At 39.4% G+C, this 13,998-nt stretch overlaps 1 protein-coding gene and 1 pseudogene across 2 annotated transcripts in view; both read right to left on the bottom strand.

Annotated features, from left to right (window-relative positions):
• Positions 1-1,883: 1,883 nt before the first annotated feature.
• Positions 1,884-13,998, bottom strand: part of GSTCD (glutathione S-transferase C-terminal domain containing) — a 132,270-nt gene continuing 120,155 nt past the window's right edge. For both annotated transcript variants that reach the window (XM_025873670.2, XM_025873668.2), the window contains exons 9-12: positions 13,232-13,365; positions 10,833-10,863; positions 5,944-6,013; positions 1,884-2,942 (exon numbers count right to left, since the gene is read on the bottom strand). In XM_025873670.2, coding sequence (XP_025729455.2) covers positions 2,806-2,942; positions 5,944-6,013; positions 10,833-10,863; positions 13,232-13,365 — 372 coding nt within the window. In that variant the 3' untranslated portion in view covers positions 1,884-2,805. The remainder of the gene's footprint in view (positions 2,943-5,943; positions 6,014-10,832; positions 10,864-13,231; positions 13,366-13,998) is intronic.
• On the bottom strand, positions 7,697-8,914 carry LOC112825539 (Y-box-binding protein 1 pseudogene; annotated as a pseudogene).

Below are 13,998 nucleotides of genomic sequence, written 5' to 3'. Positions count from 1 at the left end.
ACAGTTAAAACAATCTGGAAAATGAGAAATGAAATTGGAAAATCACCTAATTTCAAGACTTACTATAAAGCTACAGTAATCAAACAAATTAATGGAGCAGACTAGAGACCCCATAGGCTCAGACATATACATCAGTTAATTTTCAACTGAGGTGCCAAGTCAATTCAATAGGAAGAGAAAAGGTTTTTAAATAAATGGTGCCAAAACAAATGTATATTTTTCAAAACCTACCTACCTCTATGTGAATATTGATTTGAGATGGATCATAGACCTAAAATGTAAAAAGCTAAAACCATAAAGTTTCTGTAGGAAAACATGGAAAAAATCTTCATAACCTCAGGGTGGGTAAAGATTTATTATAGAGGACACAGAAAGTACACAGCAAAAACAGATAAATTAGGCTTCCTGAAAATTAAAACATTCATTATGAAAATTGAGTAGGCAAGCCACAGACTGGGAAAAATATTCTCAATACATATATCTGACAAAGAACTCTTAACCAGAATATATAAAGAATTCTTATAAGCCAACAACAAAAAACCACAAACAACCTAATTTTAAAAATGAGTAAAAGACTTGAACATTGACTTTACAAATGATGCTTAGTATCACTAGTCATCTGAGAAATGAAAATTAAAATCCCAGTGAGGTACTATTTCATGTCCACCAGAATGGTTAAAATAAAAAAGACTGAGACCATATCAAATGTTGTGAGGGTGGTGTTGAGAATTAGAATTTTTATACATTGCTGGTGGGAATATAAAATGGTACAACCACTTTGGAAAAACTGTTTGGCAACTGACATTCATTTATTCAATGACCCAGCAATTCTACTACTAGGTATTTATCCAAGAGAAATGAAAACATATGTCCACAAAAAGACTTGTACAAGAATATTTATAGGCCTTATTTGTGATATCCTCAAAGTGGAAATAACCCGAATAAATACCAATTGGAGAGTGAATAAATACATTTTGATAAATTTATATAATAGAATGTTACTTAAGAATAAGAAGAAACTATTGATACATATAACAACATGGATATTTCTCAAAAAATACTATCTTGGGAATAAGAAGCCAGACACAAAAGACTACATACTAAATGACTTCATTTATATGAAGGACAAAAATAGGCAGAGAAAATGGAGGATGATAGAAATCAGAGAGATTTCTGCCTTTGGGGTAGGTGAAGTTGAACAGAAAGGGACATAAGAGAACTTTCTGTGCTGGTGGAAATATTCTGTATCTTATTTCTGGTGGCAGTTGCATGGAGATTTTACATACATATATATATATGTATGTATATAATCTCCATATACATATATATGTCAAAACTTCTCAAAGTCAACACTTAAAATCTGTTATTTTATTGTCTGTAAATTAGACCTCCATTTAAAAAAGAAAGCCCAGGATAAAAGAGCATGGTATATCTATAGGTAAAAATGACTAAAAAACTCAGGGCTGATGGTTAATTCTTTTTTTAAATTTTACCTCAGAAAACAAGAATTCAAGTCCCCTTCCCCTGAGTAAATTATTCCTGCATTTTAAGTCATGATGATGAAAGAGTTCCTTATTAAAATCTTTTTTCCTCATATGTGTCATACAGGGCTTGAAAACATCAAAATCAATGAAATAAATCTCATCTCAAATGGAATAACCTAGGGCATGTAAAAGCTAAATAATGAGCAGCATGTGAGAAAGGACATGTCATCTGTCTTTAAAAAGTTCAGCTGGTGGACTGAGAAGAGTGAGAAGAGAGAAATATTCAAATAAACTTCTAAACTCTGTACTCCTCCTACCTCCAATCTACATTCAATGAGTGTTAGCTCATTGGAGCTAAATGTAATTAAAAAATATGTAATTAAAAAATATGGTTAAAAAATATGGTTGATATCTGGAAAACAAATCCTGTGACCATACATTATATTATGACATAAAGAACGAATTCATTAATTTTTCTTTTACATGATTTTTTCCATAGGCAAGGGACCATGTCTCTTGCAACTCATCTTTGTATCCTTAGAAGAATCTAGGCCAGGGTCTTGAAAATAATGGATCCTCAGTAATTATTTATAAACTGGAATTCATTAATCAATGTATTTACTGATTAGTTAGAATTTATGTCCCAATTACATACTCCCACAATGGGAAATTTCCTGCAAGTATTTTATGTCTTCATATAAAATGTCTGAACCAGTGATGATCTCAGTTGGTAATTTATGGGAAACATATTTAAAGAAGTATATGAAATGAAATACAAGTCCAACTCATCCTGGCTTAAAAATTTAACCATACTGTAGTTGCCTGACTGGATATTTTAAAAAATTATAGAAAAAGTACAATTGTTTAAAATACAACCAACCAACCAACAAATCCCACTGAGTCTAGTTTTGGTCTCCATTTGAATATCTAAATGATTATAAAGGCTGCAATGATTACAAAGGCTTCAATTCACTGTTTTGAACTGAACATCAAATTGGCAAGATGAGAAAAGCTGTGAAGTGAGAAGGAAATTGTTATTCCAGTGATGGAACTTCCACTGGTGAGTATTATTCTGTTGGCAGCTGAGACTTCAGGGGATTCTCACTATGAAAACCAGCGGTCCTTTAATCATACATTACAAGAGCATTTGTGATGCTTTGCAGGCAGCCTTTCTTCCGTGATTTTCCTGCTGCTTTCCTTCCTGAGCACAATAAGTTCAATATGGCTAATGCTGTTTTCTAGTTATGCCAAGAACCTCCTAAATGCCACTGGGTTTTCATCATGAAGACGGATGGCCAAACATGAATGTGAATATCTCCTTCTAAATGGGGACTCCCACGATCATGTTATTTTTGGGAGAGCAGCTCTCTGGCTCCATGGATATTACTTGAACGGAGTAACCACGTTCTTCTGCAGCTCTTGCTCGATCCAGATCCACTAGGCACATGCACTGTTTTCCTGAAATACAGTAAAATGGTATCATGAGACTCCCTACAGGGAACAGTGCAATTTCAATTTGTCCATCTATACAGTGACAAAATCTACAAGTATATGGCGAATGCTGTTTGCCCCCAAGTCCTGTTTAGTCTCTGTCAACCTAACTCTTGATCGGTATGGACAAAATACAATCACATATGACAGTTCATAGATTTGTTTCTGCTGCTAATTTAGAGAACGTTAACTTGCTTTTTGTTGAGAATGTTAACTTTTTAAAATGTATTTAATAAATAAAGCTCAAATACAGACTACAGATCCTATTTCCCACTTTGGTTAAAAATACATTTAAAGACCTTGTGCCTGCATTCCCTGTGGAAATATGTTACCTGTAATATTGTGAAAAAATAACATCTATTTTAATAATATTTAAAGTATCATGCTAACAAAGAGGTATCTGAAAGATGGGCTACATTTGAACCTGGAATTTTTAGGACAAGGAAAAATGAGAAATAGAAAATATTTGAGAAAATTCTTATTTGTGCTTTGGTTATTTCAAAGTATGTGCTGTGTAACATAATCAATTTTCAGAACTCCTTCACCCCAATAAAATAGTGGTATTCAATCTTCTTTGTAATCTTTGGAACACAAAAGAGAAAACCTGACTGGCAAGCAAAGCAGCTAATTTGTGTTCCTTTGGCAAATGCAAATTTCTATGTTAAAGGTAGCTCTGGAAATAAAAATGATTTGGGCTTGAATATATTCAAAGCTATGGTTCGCTTTTATACTTTCAATTTCTTTAAATTCAATATACAAACTTCATCCTCCAAAAGGCTACTGACTATGCAGAACTTAATTCCATTTTCCCTCCTAATTATAATAATGACTAAACATTATTTTTATATAATTTATTTGGATGTCCACAGAAACTACTAAAATTGAACAGCTGCAGAAGTGAAGCCAGATAATTGAAACAGAGACTTTCTTCTGTGGAAGACAGAAGAACCCTCACAGAAAAACTGTGGAAGGTGAAGTCAGTAGGTAAGAATTGGCAATGAGGCATTCGGATTTAAAATGTTTATTTTGTACTTTTTTTTTTAAAAGCTCCTATGCCAAAAAGGATGAACTGTGTTAGAAATGATATAAAAAGAGATGTCTTGAATTCCATTTAGGCGAACTCACCCCCCAACCCACCCCTCCCCGTTCATCAACAGTTGTGCGGCAGACATTCTTTTTTTTCCCTTAAAATACTGTTCATCTTTTAAGACATCTGTAAAGGCTCCCCCCCACCCACCTCCGTCTACTCTTCAGTTTAAAATGAAACATTCTCTGTCAGAGTAGACGCCCTGCATTCCTTCAGTACCCACCCTGGGTTTACACTACAGCTCATTCACCCTTGGCTTTGATCCCAGTCCAGTTAATTTTTCCTTTTCTATTACGTAAAAGAATCTCATGTTTTCACATGTTGAAGAAGTACCTTTACAACTGAAATTCAGTTGTTGGTAGTCTCCCTTTGGGGGCCTTGAAAGCTTCCTAAAAGGTTCACAGAACAAAAATATGGCCCATGCAAAGTACAGATGTCCACATTTGATGGAGTCCATGACTTTGCACATGACCTTCCCTCCCCTCATGCCAGTGATCAGGCCAAATGTTCCTCCTCCTCTTCAACTCCAGCAACTTCCCGTCTAGCACTCCCTGAACATTCACATGTACACTCAACTAGCTCAGAGAGTTGGGAATGGGGGAAGGAGGAGGCAGAGAAAAGGAGTGGGAAAGAGAAGGAGGTTGCATGCAGGAGAGAGAGGAAGAGCTTTTTCCATATCTTTATGCTCCGGAGTGTGAGAAAAGAAAGGAAATCAGGTCTCAGATGCCTCTCTGTATGTATCTTGCTATGCTGACTTTGACTTTAGAGTTTGAAGATAACTACTTCTCACATAACACAGTCCCTGCATGCAAGCTAATTATCCCATCTGGTGCTCAGCCAAAGAAATGGCAATCTGTTTTCCAATATACTATGATGGCCTCCAATGTGGGGGCTCTTCCAAATAATTTTAAAGATTATTTTTGACTCCACTCAATCTTCTCAAGCCCTAATTTTGGAACCTAGGCTTTGTATCGGTTCATAGTATGGCTCCATCATCTACCGGGTAAAGGATCCTGGACAAACTTTTGTCCCAGTCCTAAATAATAGTACATACCCCATAAGTATTTTCATTAGAATTTACTGAGATAATGGGTAAGGCATTTAGCTCAGCACTTAAATGTGCAGTAACTGTTAGATGCTATTGTCCTTCTAAATGTGATTTCTTTTTCTAAAGCAAAGTCTTGGATAAATTCATTACTTAAACTTAAAATGCTATTGCAGGTCTTCCAATTAAGGTAATATTTACTATTACAGATGTTGAATAAATTGGTCTATGATTAATAATATACAAGTATACCTCTTCCAAGAAAAAATGCTTATACATATTTTAACTAATTTTGGCATGCAAAGTTGATTTTTCCATCTTTATATATTCTTCTGTGGCTTTAGACGGATCCCTCAGTTTGTTCATAACAGTAAGAAAGGGATTTCACATAATTCTGCTCAATGTACAAATACTGAAGATGAATTTAAAAGTATTAATGTTGGGCACCTGGGTGGCTCAGTCATTAAGTGTCTGCCTTCGGCTCAGGTCATGATCCCAGGATCCTGGGTTCGAGCCCCACATCGGGCTTCCTGCTTGGCGGGAAGCCTGCTTCTCCCTTTCCCACTCCCCCTGCTTGTTTTCCCTCTCTTGCTATGTCTCTCTCTGTCAAATAAACGAATAAAATCTTTAAAAAAATAAAAGTATTAATGTTAACAAAAATGGGATAAAATACTCTTATACCTACAGAGCCCTTTTCAACATGAATTGCCTTTGCTGGGAAAAACAAACGAGTTTCTTGTTGATAAATGGACCAGTTTTCCCCATATAGAGCCAGTCCATTCATTCCTAGGCATACTGTATAATCTACTCATCAGCTGCTCTGTGAAAACACATACCCACAAGTCTTCGCTGGGGTGGAAGCTGGACAGCTGTCTGATCCGCAAACCTACACAGAATCATGTGTTCCTAAAAGAAAAAAAAAAAAAACAATAGAATGTGGGTCTATTTTAATGTTCTGCTTCAAAACTAAAAATGATAAAAACTACCTCACTTCTCTGGAGTTCTACAGTTCAACTGAATAAAGTACTGCACAAGTAACACTTCTGAAAGAAACACATTTTCAGAAAATGGTACTCAATAACTTTTTCCCTTTCAAGTAGACTGTTCTTCAGATGCAGTTCTTAAGAACGGATGCAAGGAAAATCCTCAGGCCAGTTAGCCAGTTGCTTTTAGCCAAAATAGGGTTACAATGCATGATTATCATGTGTTAAACAAAAAGACCTAAAATTCACTTATATTTTTCCTTTAATAAAATTTGAATCTCAGGAACATGGCTCCAAGAAGTCAGTCTAGGTGGCTACCACCAGGGGAAAAGGCAGTACTGTAGAAGATCATCACTCTTTGTGGGTTCTGTGGTTCTGTAGTTCTCTGGGATACCCAGCAGAGTGCTGGCTGTTCCTATGTTTCTCTGGACTCTTCCCTTGTCCCTTTAGAGGAGAGGAAGCTGGCTCACTCCCTCTCTCCTCACTCCAAAGGGCTGCTGGAGGTGCATCTACTTTAAGGGCATCCGTAAGAATGACCTGAGGGAGTGGGAGGAAAATTATTCTGCTTGACAATTTTAGGAAAGGCTGCTTTCATGCAAAAAGAACAAGGCTTTATAGGGGCAGAGAGCTGATGAGCCTGCACAGTGCTCTGAAATAGGCAAGCAGCCAAAGGTGAGTGCTCGGACGGAGTGGGGGTACTGTGATGCTCCCAGGGCAGCTGCTCACTCGGAACAGAAGCAGTCTCCAAGTGTGCAAATGATCTCACCTGTCAGCTTAGCCAAAGGCTTGAACTCCGATTCCTCGTTTGTCCCCTTTCGTCTTTTGTACATTCGACTTGAGGCCTCCGTTTTTTAATAAGGTAATTGAAGTGGCTGTGTGATGTTGGTTCTTTTTGAAGGGTTACCTCTGTCTCAACTTTTATGCATTAAAACAACAACAACAACACTGTAATGCTTACTATAAAATTTAGTGGCCAATGGGTAGGACACTAATAAAGTGGCTCAAATGAGTAACTTGTATTAAGCAGCCATGAACCGGCATCAACAAAGGGGCAGAAGAAGGATTTAGAATTATATAATTTGAAGAAAAAACAAGAAGAAGCATGCCCTTTGTCTTCATAGTGTTTGAAAGTCAAGATTCACTTAATGTTGAGGCAATCACCTCTGGTGTCCTCGCCAGATTTTACTGGAATTATTTGTATATGTGTTCTCCCCAATAGAAGTTAAATTCTGGAAGGGGAGGCACAGAGCAGAAGTCAGTAAAGATCTGCTGTATAAACTGAACTGTGGAGGAAAAGCACTTCCAAAGTAACTCTCAAGACATTTATTATTTATTTATTTTATTATTTAAGACCTTTATTAACGGGTACTTATCGTTTGTTGATTTTTTTTGAAAAAATCAAGTTGTAAACTTTTTATTACAAATTAAAAAATGAGGTTCTTAAAAATCTCAACTTGACCAGATATGAAACAATTTAAAAACCTTTAAAGGTGTATTGAGAAAAACCAGGTTGTTTTTTTTTAAAACACGTTTGTCATTACCAAAAAGAGACATCTTTAGGTAAAAAGAATAAAAACCCCATGCTGCTAGATAATGTAGATAGTTCTATTTATCTGCTCAGTGGGCAAAAAGCAAGCACTTAAGGTCTTCAGCTCCAATCTTTTGTTCATTTCTTATTGCTGGAATTTCATCTTCATTTCTTCGTGTTGGATGACTAAACCGGATGATGGTAGAGATGGTAAGCCGGCATTTGCTCAGCCCCGCCCTGCTCAGCCTCGGGAGCCGACGAATTCTCAGCTGGTGGATGGGCTGCTTTTGTCTCTGCCATCTTGTGGTGGACGGTTTTCTGGGCGTCTGCGTCGGTAATTGAAGTCGCGGCCGTACCAACGTTGAGGTGGCTGCTGACCTTGGGTCTCATCTCCTTGATTTTCCTTATCTTCCTCATTGCCATCCTCTCTAGGCTGTCTTTGGCGAGGAGGCCCCCTGCGGAATCGTGGTCTATAACCCCGACACATATTGTCTCACTGGTCTACCTTGCTCTCCTGCACCCCGGGTGTCAGCACCCTCCATCACTTCTCCCTGCACAGGAGGGTTGGAATACTGCGGTCGACGCCCATAGGGTCTCCGCATGTAGTAAGGTGGGAGCCGTCGCCCGCGGTAGGGCCGGCGCTGTTGGGCCTGGCCCTCGGGAGCACTTTCCGATCCCTCGTTCTTTTCCCCGCTCTCACTATTCTGGTAATTCTGCTGGGAATGGCGTGGAGGACCCCTGCGACGTGGATGGCGTCTATAATGGTTACGGTCTGCTGCATGTTTACTGCCTTGCACTGGAACTCCGCCAGGGCCTGTCACATTTGCTGCCCCCGCACCCTTTTCTCCTTCAACAACAGCAAACTCCACAGTCTCTCCATCTCCTACACTGCGAAGGTACTTCCTGGGGTTATTCTTGTTTATGGCGGTCTGGTGTACAAATACATCTTTCTTGGTGTCATTCCTGTTGATGAAACCATATCCGTTTCTTACATTGAACCACTTTACTGTTCCCAAAACCTTCGTTGCTATGATTTTATTGTCCCCGCCGGTAGGCGCCGCCGATGTGAGGCCGCCCGGGCCGCCGCTCCCTGCGCCGCTGCCCGTGGTGCCGGGCTTGGTGTCGGCAGCGCGGAGGGCGGCGGGCGGCTGCTGGGTCTCCGCCTCGCTGCTCATGGTCGCGGTGATGGTGACTGGGGCCGGCTGCGGCAGCTGCGGCTCCTCCCGGGGTGTGATGGTAGCTAGCCTGGCCGCGGCGGTGGGGCTGCTCAGGGCTCCCTGGGGTCCGCTCTCCACTCCCGCTACCGATCCAACTCAGCAACTCTCAAGACGTTTAGGCACTACCTCCATTTAGTTCTGCCTGGCGGCCCACCCATCATGGTTCAGTTAAGAAAGATCTTGCCACAGTATCCAAGAAGCTCAGACTTCTCTCTGGAGCCTTTATACCTGAGACTCTCAAAAGGGCTGGTGGCCAAGCAGCTTTTGGGCGTGTGGGAGAAGGAGTAGACCCAGTAGACTGGGTAACAGTGAGTTTTCTGCTCTCTGGAAGAGCCTGGGTACCCTGTCGCTATTCTTTAGAAATGTTATGTTCTTTTCTAGCCAGTGAGACTGGGGCACCCAGCCTCTTCACTGCCCTAGGTTTTTTCCACGCATCCTCTCAATTTGTTTTTAGCCAGCATCACTCAAAGAGGCATTAAAAACAGGGCCCTAGTTTTTATTTTTCAACTCATTGTCTACTCTATTGGCAGGGTCTTATAAGAGAAAGGTAAGGTGTTTTGAATATTATGAAAACAAAGTTCCTGGGGTCCTAATGTTTCCCAAAAAACCTTACAGTTCCCTAAGACATACAAACTTAAAATCCAGTAAGCAAAGACCAGGGAAGTCTGGTTCTGGATGAAAGCATCAACACTCTTCCCTCTGTAGTAATCTGTTTATGCTCAGAGCAGGGGGAGAGGTGAGGAGGGGGAAAGGGGAGGGTGGGAGACAGAGTTGGAGGTGCCTGTTTAAGGATTATAAAGTAGAGGTGAAGGAGATATATGTGCCAAGCTGGTAGAAATGAACGTTTTTGAGTCACTGTCCCCCACTACTTAACCGTTGGATGGAGAAGGGAAAAATCTTGAAAGGTGGGGCCTGGCATGTAAAATGAGACTATATATTTTTAGTGAGTCTACAAGAACTGAACTAAGAATCTAATTTATCAAGTTTTAATGGGATTTTCATGTATTTCTGGCAAATATCATTACCACTTTTTAGAATGCATTTGTCATGTTATTGACCAGTTAGTGGTAATATTCAGAAAGCTGGAAACTAGTTTGCTCAGATTGATGCCTCAGAACTACATAATGTTCTGACTACTGTTGAGAAATAGTTCTTGTATTTCTTCACGCCTTAGGAGTAGAGGTGCTGCGTTTGTTCCAGACCAGGGGTTGGCAAACTCTGGCCTACGGGCCAAATCCAGCCTATGACCTCTTTTTGTATGGCTCTCAAGTTAAAAACAGTCTTTACATTTTTAAAAGATTGTACACCACCACCACCAAAAGCAACAAAAAATGGCAAGGACAAAGCAGAATAGCTGGGAAATTTTAAGTGGCTGACAAAACCTAAAATGTTTATTGTCTGACCTTTTACAGAAAAATTTGCCTGTGTTCTAGATTATCTTCTCAAAGATGTTTATACAGTGAGCAACTCTGGAAAATACATAGTTTCGCTCTGGAGCAAAGGGCAGGAATGCTTGCTTAAAGATTAAATCTTAAAACATTTGGGTTTCCTAAGCTCAGCTTCCCTCTCCTGTACTGCAATTCACTGTGTATGTAGGTGTCGCATGGCCCATTATATACTACCCTGTGGGAACTGGGTCTCAGAAAGTCAGGACAAAAATGATGATAGTCTGGCTACTCCTACTGCCAGGTCTCTAACTCAGAAGTCTCCTATCTGCCGGCATCCATGAAATTGTGGCAGGCTAGCATGTGAACTTGCAGGGTAAACTCTCAGACCCTTCACAAGTCTTGCCACCTACTTGGACTTTAATCTTGATTCACAAAACAAAACAAAACAAAACAAAACATAAAAAAATAAAACAACCCCCCCCATATTACATGTTGATGAGTAATTCCAAGGTAACTATAGGTTATATATCTCATTAGAAATTTGGGAGGGGAAAAATATAAAGAAGGAAAAAGTATATTAGAAAGACATCTAGAACTTTTTAAGGTTACCTTGTATGATAAAGTTTTCTTGAATTGTTCACTGAAATAGAAAAGAAAAAAAAGTCATTATTTTAAACACCAAAGATTAGGAGTCGAGATAGTCTATATATTTCTATATAGAAATATAGAAAAAACTATAAACAAAAGTAGGTATTTTATCTGAGGAGTACATAATGCTATCTTACACTAAAAACTATGCCAGTTTGAAATGTCTTTATAAAAAGCTAAAAGCATACTCTCAGTATACTATTAATTTTGAAGATTTTTTCAAAGATTGTTTACACTATTAGAGATTCACAACCATTTTTTTTTTCTCTTCCCCACATGGGTACACAAAGATCCAGGTTTTTTTTTTTTTTAAGATTTTATTTATTTGACAGAGAGAGACACAGCAAGAGAGGGAACACAAGCATGGGGCGTGGGAGAGGGAGAAGCAGGCTTCCCGCGGAGCAGGGAGCCTGATGCAGGGCTCGATCCCAGGACCCTGGGATCATGACCTGAGCCAAAGGCAGACGCCTAATGACCGAACCACCCAGGTGCCCCAAAGATCCAGGGGTTTTAAAATGTAGGTTTTACTACTATTTTAGATATGGTGAGGCCAACAGATCAGGAGATGTTTGCCATGGAAAAGAGTTTTTTCCCAACAATTCCTAAGAGAGGGCATGCCATGCCACAGAGGGCCACATGGGGAAGCACCAGGGCTGCTTAGGAGGCAGAGGGAGTGGGATACAATGTGGGCAAGAGTCTTTATTACGGATTACATTGGAATAGCTGGCAAGGCAGGATGAGCAAACTTAGGACTGGGTAGGACTGGGTAATGTCAGTGGCTTTGGGGATAGGGGCTGTCCCTAGTTGTCTGGTACCTGACACAGGTGATTAGGGCAGGGGGATAATGGCCTGGGAGTGGTCTTCCACTGACAAAAGAAGAAAATGGCAATAGATCTACACAGATACGAAAAAGCTGAGACACTAAAGTAAGACTTTAAAATCAATTAAGTGAAGCCACAGGCTGAATAACTCAAATTAACATTCTTAAAAATCTTTATAGTGCTAGACTTACAGATTTCTTGATGGGTTGTAAAATATACATTTTATCTGTATAGATTCAGAACAGAGTGAAATTTCAGCTATTGAGTAAACCTTAAGTTATACTTAATTTGCCTTTCCAAAGTTCCTTTGGTTTTCTCTCAACTAGTTGCAAATTGTGGTAAAGAACAAAACACTGAAATAAAAAAAAATCAAAGACAAAGAAAAAGAAGGCTATTGTTTGTACTTTATTACTTTATTCAGAAGTCTTTAAGTATAAATTCTGATGGAAACTTTCTAAGATTTCTTAAAAGTAATCATGCAAATGATCAAGAAATCTTTTTTGATACATTATACAATTTTTTAAAACTAACATATTTAATCTATTCTGTAATTAAAATGACCAGCATGATTCTCAGTAACTATGATTCAGAGAGTGAAATGTCGTGACCACCAAGACAACAGCCCTCCACTAGGTTAGGCCAAAGGGGTGAGAAATAAAATGTCTCCCTCTTGTAGGTGGGGTAAGGACTGTAAAAGTGGCTGTCCGACTTGCAGATTGATCAGCACCCATGGGCAGTATTTTATTTTATTTTATTTTAAAGATTTTATTTATTTATTTGAGAGAGACAGAATGAGAGAGAGCACGAGAGGGGGGAGGGTCAGAGGGAGAAGCAGACTCCCCGCCGAGCAGGGAGCCCGATGTGGGACTCGATCCCGGACTCCAGGATCATGACCTGAGCCGAAGGCAGTCGCTTAACCAACTGAGCCACCCAGGCGCCCATGGGCAGTATTTTAAAAATACCACTGCTAGTACTCTACCTGGCCCAGCGCACATTTTATTGAATGCTTACTCTGTGCCACTAAGTGCTTTACATATATATCATTCAATTCTCACAAAAACCTTGAGTTAGTTACTATTATAACCTCCATTTTGTAGATGAGAAAATGTAGGCAGAAAGAGCTCAAGTAAATTGCCTGAGGTGAAAGGACTTACAAAATTCTGAGGAGGCGATGTTTGCCCCCCCCCCCCCCCCCCGCCCCGCCCCGCCCCGGGGCGGAAGACTTCCGGGTCTTAAGCACTTAACCACAACACCTGCTGCCTCTCACAGGTGATGAGAAGTGCTGAACCGATCAGATTTCTTAGCCAGCTCACTCTCAGACTGGCTTCTAAATTTCAGGAGTTGGGTCCAGGAGAAAAATCAAGGAGCAGCCATAGAGGAGATCCTCTCTTCCTTATATAACTTATAAATAGTACCTGCCTTTGTGGAAAGAGGAAGTGAGTTCAAAACCGAACTCTCATTGCAACTTTGTATCAAACGAGTTTCGGGCTTTAGCTTTATTCCCCACATTGGTGTCTTAGGGTGAACACTACATTTCACCTTTTGGGAAAATTAAACTTTGAGGTGTTCTGAATGAAACCATAACAGCAAGGGCACGTGACAAAGGAAGCCCGTGTTTTGATGCAGTGCTCAATCACCATGTCTGTTGCCACTCCACAAGCATGCAGTGCCACCTGGAAAACAAAACCAGACATCAGCACTAAGTTCTCGCTTAATCAACAATGCTACTTCTGTGACTTTTTCCTTTTTTTTTTTTTTTAACTCTGTGAGGACTGAGCCTCTGGAGGTTTCAAGTTACCAGAACATTATTCCATAATAGTTTAGATAGTTCTCATTTGGACATACCGCAGGACTAGTTAGCTATTCATATTAATTAAGAAAGCTAAGCAAGATTGAAAGATTACAAATGGAACACTGCAAATAAAGCATAAGATTCATTCAGCGGAAAATCTGACATAATGTTAAATACGGAAAATTTAATATGTATGCATGTCTGAACTAGTGCTCTTGCTGATTATGAATTGTGGCAGGAACACTAGATTGAAATCCAAATTTCTAGTCTCAAACTGTAGTTGCCTTTGAGATCCTGGGCCATTTAAAATTTAACTTCTTTGGGCCTTGGTCTGCTCAACTATGAACTATGGTTAACAATATTGACATATAACAATACTGTTGCAAAAATTAAATAAAAATGTATTTGAAAACATTCTTTCAAGTGCTGTATGAATATAATCTAATCAATGTTGTATGAAAACTGATCAAATCATATTTATGGAGCCCCTTTTCATCTTCATATAACAGTTCTT

Source organism: Callorhinus ursinus, unplaced genomic scaffold (genome assembly GCF_003265705.2).
Source record: "Callorhinus ursinus isolate GAN/ISIS: 27379988/994484 unplaced genomic scaffold, GSC_fseal_2.0 scaffold4, whole genome shotgun sequence".
NCBI classification, from domain to species: Eukaryota; Metazoa; Chordata; class Mammalia; order Carnivora; family Otariidae; genus Callorhinus; species Callorhinus ursinus.
Note: the sequence above shows the minus strand (reverse complement) of the source record. Positions and strands in the feature narration are given on the sequence as shown.